Source organism: Tremella mesenterica (genome assembly GCF_000271645.1).
Source record: "Tremella mesenterica DSM 1558 unplaced genomic scaffold TREMEscaffold_1, whole genome shotgun sequence".
Taxonomy (NCBI): Eukaryota; Fungi; Basidiomycota; class Tremellomycetes; order Tremellales; family Tremellaceae; genus Tremella; species Tremella mesenterica.
Genome location: NW_006711225.1, coordinates 2,398,541 through 2,413,032, shown reverse-complemented (window position 1 = coordinate 2,413,032; position 14,492 = coordinate 2,398,541). Strand labels below are relative to the sequence as shown.

The following is a 14,492-nucleotide window of genomic DNA, read 5'->3' as shown; positions in this document are numbered from 1 at the left end:
TCTCTCTTCGATATCTCCCATATCTCACAAACACCAACTTCCGTATTTCACAAACACCGTCTAAGTAAACAACTGCCTCAAGCAAAAGTATCATGGCCGGACCTCATGTCACCGGTCCCCACTCCCGTCGAGGTCATCGATCTTCTCGACCCAGTGCCACATACAGAAACACCACACACAGGATCGCTAACTCGTCTATTCACACCAACCGTGCATTTCACGAGGTATCCCCGACTCAAGATTCTAGGACTGCTGAGGCTTTACACTTTATCCTCAGTACCATACCGGCCCAATCTCAGACAGGAGTAAGGGAAGACACGGTAAATGGGATCCTCCTAACAATCATGACACAAGTCATTGAAGTGGGGTCATCTCAAATGGGCCAACCGGATTTTTCTGTATTTGACCAAACACAGGATGATGAGACAGAAAGGGCTTTTGAAAGTATGTTATCTATTTGGGGAGAAGGAAGTAAGAAAAGTGATATAGCCAAGGACCTTTGGGATATCTGTCAGCCGCCTGGGGAAGAAATGGATTTGACCGAGGAGACGGTGGAAGAACATGAGGAAATCGAGATGGTGGATGATGAGATAATGCAGAGTTGAGATGATGTGTCAAGTATAAAGACCGGGAGACATGGGAAGATGAAAATCTATTTCGTGTGAGTTTGATCATTGTCGTTCTTACCTACGTGTATCATACGACCATACTATAGTGGACGAATGAAACGTTTGATGTTAGTACTTCTGACCAGGGGCAACATGTCACAACCGTCACAGATGAGACGGACGAACATGAAAGGAGAATTGAGTAAGAACGAGTCATTTAATTATCATGGTGTCAAGCTCCAGGCAGCTGACCCTTGGTCTGTCCTCCTGGACCAGATATCGTCCTTTGAGGATATCTGATACGTGTTACGGCTTACTGATCTCAGGATCACTCAATCGCACGAATAATCATTTGACCAATGGTGCAGATCTATCTATCGCACTCCTCATTGTATTGCACCACCACCCACGCAACACATTCATATACTCCCATCTGATCATGTTCCAACCTGAAATCTCACAACCGGCTTCTACGACATGTCCTTCTCAGCTAACCACTGAAAATACTATCACCTGGCCTTAGCAAGCATCATTTACTGTCGACCGTCACTCTGCCACTGAGACGGCACCTCAAACATGGGAATTCGAACCTACGGACCCTGCTCAAATGGCCATGGAAGATCAGAGACGGACGGATAGAGCAGAATTTGATGTTCTCAGGGCTCGTCAAAGACTGATGGATCATGTCTCCACGGTGATCTTCGATGCTCAACCTTCCACGACACTCACCGTCCCACCCGATTTCACGGTCTTTGATCGTCCACAGGTTTCTCAAGTGGAGAATGACTTTCAAGTTCTTATCGACCATACATTCGATGGAGAGAGTAAAGCTGAAGTAGCTAAAACGCTTTGGAGGCAATGTGAATTGGATATGAAGGATATGAATGAGACGATTGAGTGGTCCGGGTGGCCTCAGGAAGAAGAGGGCAAGTCGTGAGTCGTAAATCGGGAGGGAAGTGCCCGCACGCAGGGAATCCAGAGAAGTATGTGGGTAGTTATGTCACGAGTTAATGCTACATGCTACATCTACAGATGGAGGCTTCTCTACTTTTGGAATAACAATTCATTTAGGATTGATTGTGATGAGGAATCTGGCCCATTTGTCAGATATGTAGCTTCGCGGAGTATGAAAGACAAGCGAGCTTGATACAATTCTGTTAGACCCGGCCGAATTTGTTATCTTTCTCAGGACGAGCGGAGATGAAACACTCGGATCCAAGTAGCCGAGAGACCGTGCTGTCCTGATGGAGACAAGCCAGTGGCCAGTGAATTGTCACTACCGAGTCATAGGTGTGACGATGTACTGATATGGTATGGTATTTCTGCCACGTTTGGGGTGGAATGCCACATTTGCGTTGTATGGAATGCGCCACTAGCAAATCCTCTCTGTCGAATTTGACCTGTCTCTCTCTCTCTCTCTGTCTCTCTTCCCCCCCCCCCCCTTCCCTCCCTTCCCCCCATCAACCTCGTCTACCCCTTTCCCTCTATCCCCACTCGGTAATCTTCTTTCTTCTTTCTTCCCCTGCACAGTCTCAATCTCTATCGTCCGTCTCTCGGGGTCAGTGTAGACGTCGTATTCCGACCGTCCTTTGTCCCACCTCCCGCACCTCGGTTAGACATCGCAACTTGCTCGCTGGCTATACAACCTCCTATCATCTCTATTCAACTTCGTATCTCTCCTCAAGCCGTATCGCCGTGGTCTCCGACTTATCGAGACCGAGTCTTTCTGAGATCAAATACACAGCTTAAACTATGAATCTCTAAGTCAAGACCCAAGACCCAAGCTCATTTTTTCATTGCTTTTCTTCCCAAGCCTCCCTCTCCTTACGCCATGTCCCTCCCTCGGACTCAACCGCCGGGTCAAAACAGATACCCATCACATCCTAATCCTCCTCTACCCCATTATCCTCCTTATGTAAGGACGGACATACCTCAACAACCGGTATTCTCGCCATCTGAAGAAATTCGTATGCAGACATCACAACAACAACATGTCGCACATTCCTTTTCACACTACCCTCCGCCCCCGCTTGATAAACGTCGTTATCTTGCCTATAACGGAACGGAGATCAAACATGCTGCTGGAAGGAGGTCTGAAGGTGATGATCAGGTGGTCGGAAAGAAGCGTCATAGAGAAGAATCAGAAGCAGGTCCATCTTCAGCTAAGAAATCCCCATCAACACCTTCAGGTAGACCTCCTCTCGATGGTAACAATCGCCCAAAGGCGGCTTCCAGTCATAGTGGTGCCGCTGCAGATTCACCAAATTCCACCATGCCAGCTGTTTTGATAAGGGAAAAGAAACAGAAGGCATGCGCAAATTGCAGAAGGGCGAAATTGAAATGTATCGTCGAACCTGGAGAGGCGGATTGTGTCAGATGTCGAGCCAGACAAGAGAAATGTATTTTTTACCCAAGAACTCATGTATGTCACTTTGATAGAAGTAAATGAATATCGCTAATGAACAGGACGACGATTGGCAGCAGATCGTCACGACGGATTGCTATAATGCTATTCGGCACGTGTCACATCTTTCTGCTGCCGTACATCATCTTTTACACCACTTGACAGCGAGAAACCTCATTCCACCATTCTATCTTCCCAATGGTGAACGATTAGAGAGGTTCGATCCTCCTGAAAGGGATATGGCCCTGTTGCAAGGTTGGGGAGCTGAAAGAAATCGAGATCTCGGAGCGGAGGATAATCGAAAACGGTCCAAGAGACGAATGAGTAAGTTGGAAGATGGAGAAGATGATCAATGGCTAGACGGTGAATCTCGAAGAGGCGGAGAAAATGGAATCAAACAATCACTCAACACCAATGGAGGTTCACAGTTCATGTATCCTTCCTCGGGAGAATCGCATCGTCATAACAGTATCTCGGGTGAGCGCTTTCCTCCCAGTGGTTGGGGAACGCCTCAACAAACACCTTCTTTGCCAAATCGGCAGTCCGCTCCTCTACTTCCTCCTTTCCGCGCTTTGAATCATCCCGGGGCCATACAGCTCACTCCGGCGTCAGAACTGGATATCCCTCAACCCTTCCCTTCGGGTCAACTTCCCCCTCCGAACGGGAGTGTCTCTGCGCCCTCGGTACCCCCTTCGGCTCAGATCCAACATGTGTCCCTCACCGCACAAGATGTTTCTCCCGGTTCGATCGTACAAAATGTTACGCCCAGTAGCATGACATCGTCGTCACCTATTCGGCATACTTCAGGATATACCGATAACCCACCACATCAAGGGTATTCTTCAATGACTATCACCACGGCCCTTCAGCCTCCGCCAAGGGATGAGACAGGTAACGAAATCGTACTTGGCTCTGAAGATCCTCGACCGAATGTCATCACCAAGCTCATCGTTCCGCCTCGTGACGCTTGGACACTTGTGGCGTAGTGAGTTTCGTCATCAGTCTCAGTCCTCATGCTGATGATAGCTTCCATGCTAATATGTCGCCTCTGTTATTCGGCTACCAGCTCGAGCTGGGCCAATTCCCATATCTTCCTGAAGGGCCCAGAGTCATCACTCCGCTTATCCTTGGCGTCATGTGTCTGCTCGCTTCCGAGCGGATACCCAAATTGTTCCAATATCACACCAATTTAGCAGACGAGGTCAAGGATCTCCTTCTGAAGTCACCCGCCGAAAGCTGGCAGGATCTCGCCAGCGCCACTAAGGTCATCGACGATAAGGATGAAGACCAGCTGGATCCTGAACTGGGTATAGGTCCGGAGGAGATTGTGGCGGCCTGTGTACTTGCCACGTGGATGAGTGAACGACCCGAAGCTGCGACCATTGCTGCTTCTGCATTCAAATGGGCACGTGGATGGATCAAGGTGAGCTCTTTTCTGGGGTCGTTTTGACCGTATGGCTGACGTTGTAGTTGTTGAACGGTTCTCCAAGATATACCATCGCCGCTGCGACAGGTATTGTTCCGGAAGAACGCAAAGCTTCAAATCATGATATGGCTCGTATCTGGCTTCTTTGTTATGTACGTTATTTAGGTAAAAAAGAAGATCTAATCGCTGACGTTTCAGATTGTCGACGGGACAGAAGCTCTGCAACGTAATGCTCCGCCATCAGGTCGTGATCCACTACGATATTGTGAAATTCTCATACCTGCTGACCCTCGACCTCGAGTGCGATACGATCCTCACGACATTCTCCTCACTCTCCACGCACGCCTCATCGATACACTCAGGGAATGGTATATCCGTCGAGCAGACATTCATAATTCCGGTCACGGACCAGAAAGGCAATATAGTTTACTGTGTCGATTGGGTGACTCCACTGCTGCCCAGTTGAACTTGTGGAAAGAATCTTTAGACCAGATGGGTCTTGATGGAATGTGGACAAGACAAATACACGTGTTTTACGGATTCGCCAGAGTACTTGTGAATGCCAATGTGGCTCAATTACCGGATCGTGACTTGTTAAGGAGGAGAAACCATTATGCCATCGGAGTGGACTCGGCTTTGCTCATGTTGGAGGGTTGTTTGCAGTGGAAGGCATATGAACTTTCACATTTACCTCCGTTCCATCTTTACGTGAGTTACCTACATGTCAACTATGGGAGGATCAGCTGATTCGATAGATGATCACCGTAGCGTGTTCTTTCTTGGTTGAGTCGGTGAGAGATACTCAAAATTGGAGTCGAGAGGGAGATATAATGCCTATTGAGGGGCGTGATAGTATGTTTGGTCATTTTCGTCCTCCTCTCCTCTAAATCATCTTTCCATACGCCGTTGACTATAGACATCTCGGGGACCTGGTTCTTCACCGGGCAACTTTCCTGTCGGATTGCTTTGTGAAAGAGAAGATGGCTAATTCTCAGTGGTACATCCTATTCGCGCACTGAGCGCTTTGCTTTTACATTCCGACCTTCACCAGGGTCATGTCGCTAAAGTCACCGCGGCAGCCTTGGCCCGATATGCCAAAGAGATCGAGGCGATGTGCTGAGTTATCCCGTTTGCCTAACCGATCCTCTGCCAACCGACCTCACAACCATACACCGTAGGGCGTGCGGAAAACAACTGTCAATCGATCGACGCGAATATCGAAGCATCGATGATCGATGCTGCTTCAATAATCGATACTGCTTCGATAATTGATACTGCTTCGATAATCAATACGATCCCATTGCCCTAAAACAATCCAGTCTCAGACAGTCGCGATCCTTGCCATCTCGCGATCTCCAATATAAGATTCGACACTGTGTCATGAGCAACGAACCAATCCACAATTTACGATGAACGAATCTAAAATTTCAAAACCCGCAATCTGCAATCTGCAATCTGCAATCTCCAACGAAACCATCACGATCCCTCAATTTACCATCTAGCATGATGACGATCTTAAACGACTGAGAAATGATTCGACGATCTCACCGGTCCACCGTATTTACGGCGAATATGAAAAAAAAAACGAAACAATGACCCCGTATGCCATATGTGTACATCAAACATCGTGTACATTTTCCATGTGTATAATATCAAGTACATAAAATATCTACGATCTACGAATCTGACTCATAAAATCTCAGGGATCCAGGGAGCTCAAAAGGCATGTGTATCTAGTGTGTAGTATGACATATTGTTATATCATGTCAATCTTTTTCTTTCTTTTTTTACAAAATAAACTCTTATGTATATCTTCATAAATCGGCATAAATCGGAGATCCGGGAAGATGATCTTTTTTTCCCTCTAACACCAATCAGCTCGGTCTGACTAATAAATCTCATCCGATTCGCTTCTCATCTGACTCGTTTACCCCCACTTGAAATCTCGGAGGCCGGGGGGTTGATCCGAAAGATTGACGTTAAAGGGTGACTTATGTAAATGGAAGATCGTCAATGACGAGACCGAGGTATAGGTTCGAAGAAAGTGTGGAGTGGGTAAGATCATTTTGTGGGTGAATAAAGACTTGATCTGCATTTGAGGATAAGATGGTACGATGACGGTTCATCTTTATGTTTTTGTTCATTGGGGAAAAAAAAGGAGGGATACGTAGCGCCGAGAGCGGCGGATGGTGGGTTGGTGGCGTTAAACCGGGGAAGATACGCCCCTATAGGGCGTCCCCGGATGGAAGGTTGAAGATTTTGTAAGGAAAGATCGACGAGGAAAGATGTGATGTGGAGGTGGCGATGTTTTAGTGGGGGATTGAAAATGAAATGAATGGGAGTGTTGCATGTTGTAAGAAGTGTTTACAAGTGACTACTAGTCGATATGATGGTACTGTATGAGTGAAAGGGTATGGTAGTGAGGTTCATGTGTTGTCTGTCATCAGCAATGAATGATCTTTTCTTTGCTGAGAAATGGGATGAGGTGGTATGGTTATGTGATATATCGACAAGAGGATACCTCTCACGTCTTTGTTGATATGATGAATGATGGATTCGTCCAGGTCAAGAGGAAAACTGTTTGGTATAGTCGTATAGCTGTATTACGAGCGTACTTGAAGTGAAAGAAAGGGTTGAGAGCTAGATGAAACTATGAGAGTATTACTCACAATCATAGAAAAGATCATGTTTCTATCTCACCACTGTTGAATATGAAGACAATTACTAGAGCAAAATTTATCATCTTAAACCGAAAGATATCTGATCACGAATCGCCAATGGCTAGTCGCCAGTCCAGTTGCCGGTTGCCAGTCGCCAGTCCTCTGACTCGGAAATCATAATCGAGTGACCAGAAAGGTCTTCATCAAAGAAGATCAGATGGGGGTGAAATTGAATCGTTCTCATGTGAAGAGTGAGTTTATCGAAGTTGAGTCGACTAAATCTAGTAAAAAGTTAGTCGAAAAGGAAGAGGAACAAAGATGGATCTCGGCGTTCGAAGTCCAGACCTTGTGGTTCATTAAACTGAGTCATTGAGATGCCGGATGATGGATGAAGTAGTCAAGAATATGATTTTGATTTCATGATTCTATGATTTCATTATTTCATGATCAAATGACCAAAATGATCACTCTTGTAGCTACCTTTTATTATCGATTTTCTCTCCCTCCTCTGCCTGTAGCCTGGATTATCAATCACAACTTTTTGAGATCCGGTGTCATAACGTTTTCTTCCGGTTGATGTACTCGTACCGTATGCTCCATCTAACAAGATCTACCGGGGATGGATGGATTGAACGGCGTAAATTCTCCGCGGGATCTAAAAGTTCATCATCATCATCACCAGGATCAGGAACGAGTGTCTAGTGTCATTATTCTTTGATAGAAAGAGAAACATTGATGAAGATATTTTCTTCAAAAGTTGGAATATATATATGTGACGCCGAGTTCACTTTGATTGAGGGATTTCTTTTTTGAATTGATTATGTTTCATCTCCTTCATGTTGTTCGTTGATCTTCCGAGGCGAGTGTGATGGGGTAAAATTGTGGATGAGAGATGATCATTGAAGGATTTGTGTTGCACTCCGGAAAGAAGGAAGGGGAAGAAGAAGTGGGAAGGTCTAGGAGGGGACTTACGTCCTTGAAAACCTCCAGAATCGAAAATGTCGAGGGTTTGATATTCCAGGTTTTCGTCGGGTTGCATGATTTATCGTGATTAGTCTAATGGGAAGCGTAGGTGTTCTATGAGTGAATGAAACAACCCTCTTAGACAGAATGACTATACCACTCTTTCCTCCGCCCGACACTCCATGGCCATCGACTCACCATGCGGCAACCTCACTTCACGTCCACCTCGAGGTCATTAGGATCAAGTCGATCTTGCAACATCGACCCGTCTCAACAACCCGCATATCCGAAGTTCAGAAAGTATCTCTCATCATTCCCGACTTTCATGACCTTCATGACCTCATTACCTCATGATATGACAAATCACCTCGCAGATCGATGATTTCCCGCCCTAAGTCATGACTCCGAAACCGTGACAATGAGAGAATCAGACCATGCGGATAAGATGACGCCAAGCGAAGATTGAGGTCCTTAAGTTACCATATCTAAGTCACCACCCTTGAAAATAATAGTTAGACAGATGGGCTTGACTGATCTCCATTAGCTACCCTGGTGGATCGTGGGGATAAAGCTGCGGGCGGCTGTACCGCCGTTTTTTTATGAATGATCCGTCAGTCACCCCCGGATCAGTCATTGTTCATCCGTCCATCCTTCCAGACTTGCAACAAAGGTTTGTCAAATTCGTCCTGTTCTTGAGTAGTCACGCGATGAATGATGGAATGATTTTAGAAAGGAAAACTCGAGCGTCCGAGCACCGAGCACAGCCCCTGAAACCCTTAGACTTTCCTTCCTTCCGCGCCCCCTTGATCGGTACTCTTTGAACTTACCCCAAGCGGTTAAAGTGGAAAGAATTGCATAGATGACGACGTGAGTACATAGGAGGATCGACTGTACGTGATCCCATCATTCAGTTCGTCCTATTCGGTGAAAACGGCGATCCATCCTTTGTTCCTATGTGCCAACACACTTTGGACCACTCCATTCAAAAAGAAAAAAGAGGGAAAAGCCCATCATCATATATCGACCATCATACCATCATCATCATCATCATACTTACATACCTTATTCGTACATACACCTTTGTCTCAACTTTACTCCGCCGTCTCATCTTATCCCTCCCCCACTCGGAAACAACTCACCGTATCACCGTATCGTATCCACTTTAAGACAGACGACATCTCTTTTTTTTTGGATGAGCGGTGAAAGCACGAGGTTACCGCTCCTCGCTTGATTTCAAAACTCACCCTATACGTTCTACTGGCTTGAATCTCATTTCCCGAACCTTTAAAACTCACTCCCGCCTAGGTCGGATCATGAACCCCTGCATCGCCGTTGCCGAACGAGAAAGCCACCGTCTTACCCTACATATAAATTACACACCGCAACTCCGACCCGAACACGACTGGATCCTAGACAAACTTCGGACCCTGTTTGCCCTACGTATTGAGGACAGCAATTCGGTCATTGAAACTTCCGCAATCGTTGGTTGATAAAAAGGTATCAAGATCGATCTCACATTTTATCTTTCTCAGATCTCCCGAACATCTCACAAACAACTCAAACTTTCATCTGCCAATCGAGATCTAATCTATCAATCACCATCTACCCTCAGTGATCATGTTCCCACCAAGACTACCCACACCTCCTGGATCAGAACCCATTCCATCGCTCATCTTGTGTGCCGATGGTGGTGGTTCTAAAGTATGTGTCGTGATCCGTTCAAGAGATGGAGTGGAAGGTAGAGGAACAGCTGGACCTTGTAACGTGTACGTCATCCATTCTATTTCCATCCCCTGTACTCGCTACTATCACCGAGGTCAGACAAAACGATCGATCTCATATGCTGATTCTTATCAGACAAAGCGTCGGTCCCGGTCCAGCTATACAAGCATTACTTCTAGCTACCTATCGAGCTCTTTCCCAACTCCCCCGACCTTATCTTCCCGCAGGATTGAAAATCCCCGAACTTCCTCATGATCCTCAACAACCCATTCAGATCTTACCTCCTCCACCACCTAAACCATTCCGACCCGGCGAAGCGGCTCGGATCTTAAAAGCTTCTCATCTCCCAGCCTTATCGATACCCTCCACACCCATCAATTCCCGTCCTCCTTCGCCGGAAACCTTTCGCACCTTGTTACCTCCTCTCAATGTGGACGCTTTCCAGTACGCCTGGCTCGGTCTGGCCGGCATATCCACCACCGGTGATGCCCGAGCGTTCTTACCCCATGTGGTAAATGGTTTGCGTATCCGCTCGGACCGGGTCAAGATCACAAATGGTGCGTGTCCCCTCTTTTCCTTCATCTGTTGTTGTTTTTTCCAACGTGGCTGATAGACAGACGTAAATCTCTTGGCCGCACCTGCTTTAGACATAGGTGTTAAACACGTCATTGCGGTGGTATGCGGAACCGGTACTGTCGGTCGGACCATCCGGGTTAATCAGCCGGTTGCGGGAAGGGCGACACCTGATTCAGATACGGGGCGGTGTGTGCCAGAAGTAGGAAGCTTGCCTTTGGAAGATGTGGCTGTTAGTAGGGGATGGGGTTACATGTGGGTTTACTGTTTCTTTTACATCATTCTCATCGTCATCCTTCTTTTTTCTTTTCTATTCCTACTTCTTCCTCAACTTTCAGCCGTTTCCGCATATATACTTAGGGATATTCAAAAGAAGGTGGCTGAAATGAGACAGGTTGTGTGACGAAGGATCCGCATTTTGGCTTGGAAGACTCGCTATACGCCTTTTACTATCCTACGCTGATCGTGTATCATCTTGCGCCATTTACGCTTCACCGCCACCGCCCCATCTTCCCTTATACGATGAACTACTACGTTATTTCGGCGTGCAAGATCCAATGCTTTTGATCGAACTAACATCCCTTACTTCTTGGGAGGGAAGTACAGGAGAAGCCGTAGCACGTCGTAATGCGATGGTGGCTGGTTCTGCTAGGATCGTTTTATCATGGGCGTTTGACCGTTCGTCTCCACCTTCCCCCCACGCTCTTGCCGATCCACGTTCACCGGACGATCCAATGGAGGCAAGCCGACGCGAAGCTCGAGCGTTGGCGAAGAAATCTATTGGACCAATGATTGAACTCACCCTGGATTTATTAGGTGACGGTAGTACGGTAACACCCGAAGACACCGCTTTGGTTTTAGGTGGAGGATTATGGCAAAGTAGAGGATATAGGGATCTTTTATTGGAAGGTTTAAGGAAACAAGGAGTGGTCTTCAGTCAAGTCAGAGTGGTTCAAGATGCCGCGGGAGAAGGTGCGAAAGGTTTAGCAAGGGTTGAATTTGCATAAAGTAAAAAGAGAAGAAAGATTCTATCGATCTTTTGATCTTTTTTTTGTTGAAAAAGTGTAAGAGGTAAAGGTTGTCATCTCTGCAATGCATATCAAAGTGGACAATGCTCATACATCTTGAAATAGAATGAAAGTTGTGATTTTGGACTCTCAATAATATTATCGAGTCAATGATGCATAGAGTTTGTCGTGTCTTATCTTTTCCTTCTCATCCTGATTGTTATCGCAATGTCCATTTCTTCCCCGTCACCTTCAGTGTTCAAACGATCATGATCAACTTTTGAATGACGAGTAGTACAATCCTCAAGAGCGGATCCGGCAAGACTTTACCCATCCCCGGATCGTCAGGTCAAGTGAAAATTTGACATTGAAAATATCAGCGCACGCAACTTGTCGTTCAATTTTCCACTTTTCGGTAATCTCAACCGATATACGACATGCGTACACACGAGGTATCACTTGATACTAAGGGTAAAGATCTCCGGGTCAAGCGCCGAAATCGAGTCAACGGTCAACGGTCAACGGTCATTACCTCCTCCATAACGGCGAGTATTCCGATTTTACTAACTTTTTTTGAATATCGTAAGTCTAATGAAATTTCCGAGATTCTAGGGAATAAATCGAATCATCTTCAACCTGATTTTTTCTGGGAGATCTGTGGCCGGCCTGTGGGATATTGAAAATCTATTTCCTTTCACCCTGTCCGAAAATTTGAATAATCAAGTGTGTAGATCTGCCTACTGCGTGAACTTGAGAGACGAATGTACGATATCGGACAATTCATATGGGGAAGAATTCGTCAATGGAAATTTCACTATTAGGGATAAAGTACGTACGTAACTCTTTAAAATATCCCCACGAAATATTTACCCATGTACCGACTGATATGTATGTCATTGTAAAATGAGTCACAAGAGTCAAGTGAAGATATGTGATTCAGTCGTCGTTAAGATCTGCAATGGGGAGAAAAGAATGGGTCCCATCCCGCTATTCTCGGACGATAGACGCCAAGAGAATGGAATATCAACCCGTAGCTGCCAAGAAGATCTCGATCGATCTTCCGATGCGAAGCGCCAGTAGCAGATGGTCAGTGACGGTGTAACAAGAGACCGCGAATCTTGACAGGATGTTTAACAGAAAGATGGTTTGCACCAATCATCTGATTAGCATGCCAACTTGATGTTCAAATCATGTGTTGAAGACTCGATGCTCAAGGAGTGGAAAGCGATCAGAGACCAGAGGACTGGTGATCGAAGTATAGAAATGGTGATCTTCAGATCGAAGGCGACATGAGAAAAGTTGTTTAGAGTTTGATGATCTTCAACTTGTGATTCTGAAGATTGACATGAATCGCTTTCATTATATGATCCACGGTAGATTAGCATGATTAGGATGAGCCATGTTAGCGTTGAAGGGGATGTCGATTTTGAGCGATAACGCTTGATAGATTTATGCACCAAGTATGCGATCGTGAGAGATCGTCCGAGGTAATGACATGAGAGCTTCAAAAGATCTTGCTTTGGCTTTCGGTCCTCAACTCGAGAGGATCGAAGGGCTGCTTGAGATCGAATGGCCGGAGAGTGTCGGGCCGATGACTTTTCAAGTATTTGTATCTTGTTGTACTGTAGCTGGAGTATACTTTGCGACGGGTATATGAGTGTCATTGAACGTTCAATTGTGAGTCGTAAGTACGGTAGACTCTGATACTTCTCAAGGTTCAGTAGTCTTACAGTTCAACATACTCGACCCTGAAGCCCGAACATGGTCAAATTATCATCGATCACATGGCTTCATAAATTACGATGGACCAGATTATGCCATGACGAGATACAACATATGTTTTGCGTGTGTATTTTGGAGCAAGGTTGGAAATGGTAGATTAGGAGTGAGAGTGGTATGGGTGATGGGAGTGGTATGGGTGATGGGAACACAAAGCACCGAGCACGCAAATTATACACATGACAGCTGAATTGGGTTTGTTGAAGTAAAATGCCCCGTCCATGCCGGGGACGGGTCAGCGATCGGCGGGGGAGGAGAAACGTCTAGCGTTGTCCAGGAGGTTGTTGTTGTTGGGAGAGATCAGCCATAGAGGCGATGGCGGAGAAAGGGGGTAAAGTGGGTTTATCGCGAGGCGAGTTGCTGGCTGGAGGCTAGGATGTCAGCTTGGTCAAGTAGGCACTGTGTCCATCGAACGCACATCCCAATACGAGTAAGGTGGGAGGAAAAGATGTCATTCGTCAGATGGAGAAACGACGGATGAGATGTTCATTTCTCCGAAACGATGATTGAGATGTGAGAGTAAATCGAAAGGTTTGCTAAGCGACGCAGTTAGGAACGACTTACTACTCGGAACATGGGATTGATCTGGAAGTACTGTCCTTGCCCTTCCTGAGCACCTGGTTGATTGGGAGTTGCCTCGCCCTGAGCCTGCCCTTCTACCCAAGTCTCCAACCCTGGTATAGCTCTCTCTCTTCCCATCCCGATACCTTGAGCCACTGCAGAACCTTGAGGATGGCCATATGGACTAGTTGGAACTGAATGACCCTGTGCCGGTGATGGTCCAGCATGCAAATACGCTTCATTGTGCACCCCCACATGACCGGTACCTCGTCTTCCGCTGTGTCTCCCGAGAGATTGAGTTGACGATGAGGCGACAGTGGCGTGGAGATGAAAGTCGTGTGCCAATTGCGTTTCTAAGGAGGGGTTGGAGCTGGACATGAGACGTGGAGTGGGGTGTCGTGTGGTATAGGAATGAACAGAAGGAGCTCTTCTGGCTTCGGGATTGTGGGTGTCCCATGCTTCGCGTGAAACTCTCCGTGGACCCGGACTAGGGTATCAGCATCGCATATATATCCTCACTCTCGTCACGACACGCAACTCAGAACTGCAAAAAGAAACGTTGACTCACTCGCTATCAATCGTACCAACTGTCAATACACTCCTACTACGCATATCATTCAAACCGAAACTTGACATCGAATGATCATCGTCCCCAGTCTTTCTCCTCGCCTTATGACGACTTTCCGTCCCGTCTCCTGTGAGATTATCCTGAGCCGCTTGCAGAGCCGCTGTAGACAATGGTGGTTGACGTTGTCCCTCGTACAGGGTCCGGTACACAGGTCGACCATA

General features: G+C 46.5%; 3 protein-coding genes across 3 annotated transcripts; all 3 read left to right on the top strand.

Annotated features, from left to right (window-relative positions):
• Positions 1 to 92: 92 nt before the first annotated feature.
• Positions 93 to 1,755, top strand: TREMEDRAFT_58738 (uncharacterized protein; the record flags this gene model as incomplete). Its single annotated transcript, XM_007001317.1, has 4 exons — positions 93 to 578; positions 620 to 661; positions 1,132 to 1,541; positions 1,641 to 1,755. The coding sequence occupies 4 exons, from the start codon at positions 93 to 95 to the stop codon at positions 1,753 to 1,755; spliced, it is 1,053 nt and encodes a 350-aa protein (XP_007001379.1).
• A 684-nt stretch (positions 1,756 to 2,439) lies between these two features.
• On the top strand, positions 2,440 to 5,558 carry TREMEDRAFT_58737 (uncharacterized protein; the record flags this gene model as incomplete). The annotated part of the gene is made up of 7 exons (XM_007001316.1): positions 2,440 to 3,030; positions 3,075 to 3,997; positions 4,039 to 4,435; positions 4,483 to 4,590; positions 4,637 to 5,146; positions 5,194 to 5,290; positions 5,434 to 5,558. The coding sequence occupies 7 exons, from the start codon at positions 2,440 to 2,442 to the stop codon at positions 5,556 to 5,558; spliced, it is 2,751 nt and encodes a 916-aa protein (XP_007001378.1).
• Positions 5,559 to 9,669: 4,111 nt separating this feature from the next.
• On the top strand, positions 9,670 to 11,363 carry TREMEDRAFT_25829 (uncharacterized protein; the record flags this gene model as incomplete). Its single annotated transcript, XM_007000614.1, has 4 exons — positions 9,670 to 9,827; positions 9,919 to 10,340; positions 10,401 to 10,611; positions 10,751 to 11,363. Coding segments are annotated over 4 exons (1,404 nt in total), but the record flags the coding sequence as incomplete, so codon positions are not given.
• Between the last annotated feature and the right edge of the window lie 3,129 nt (positions 11,364 to 14,492).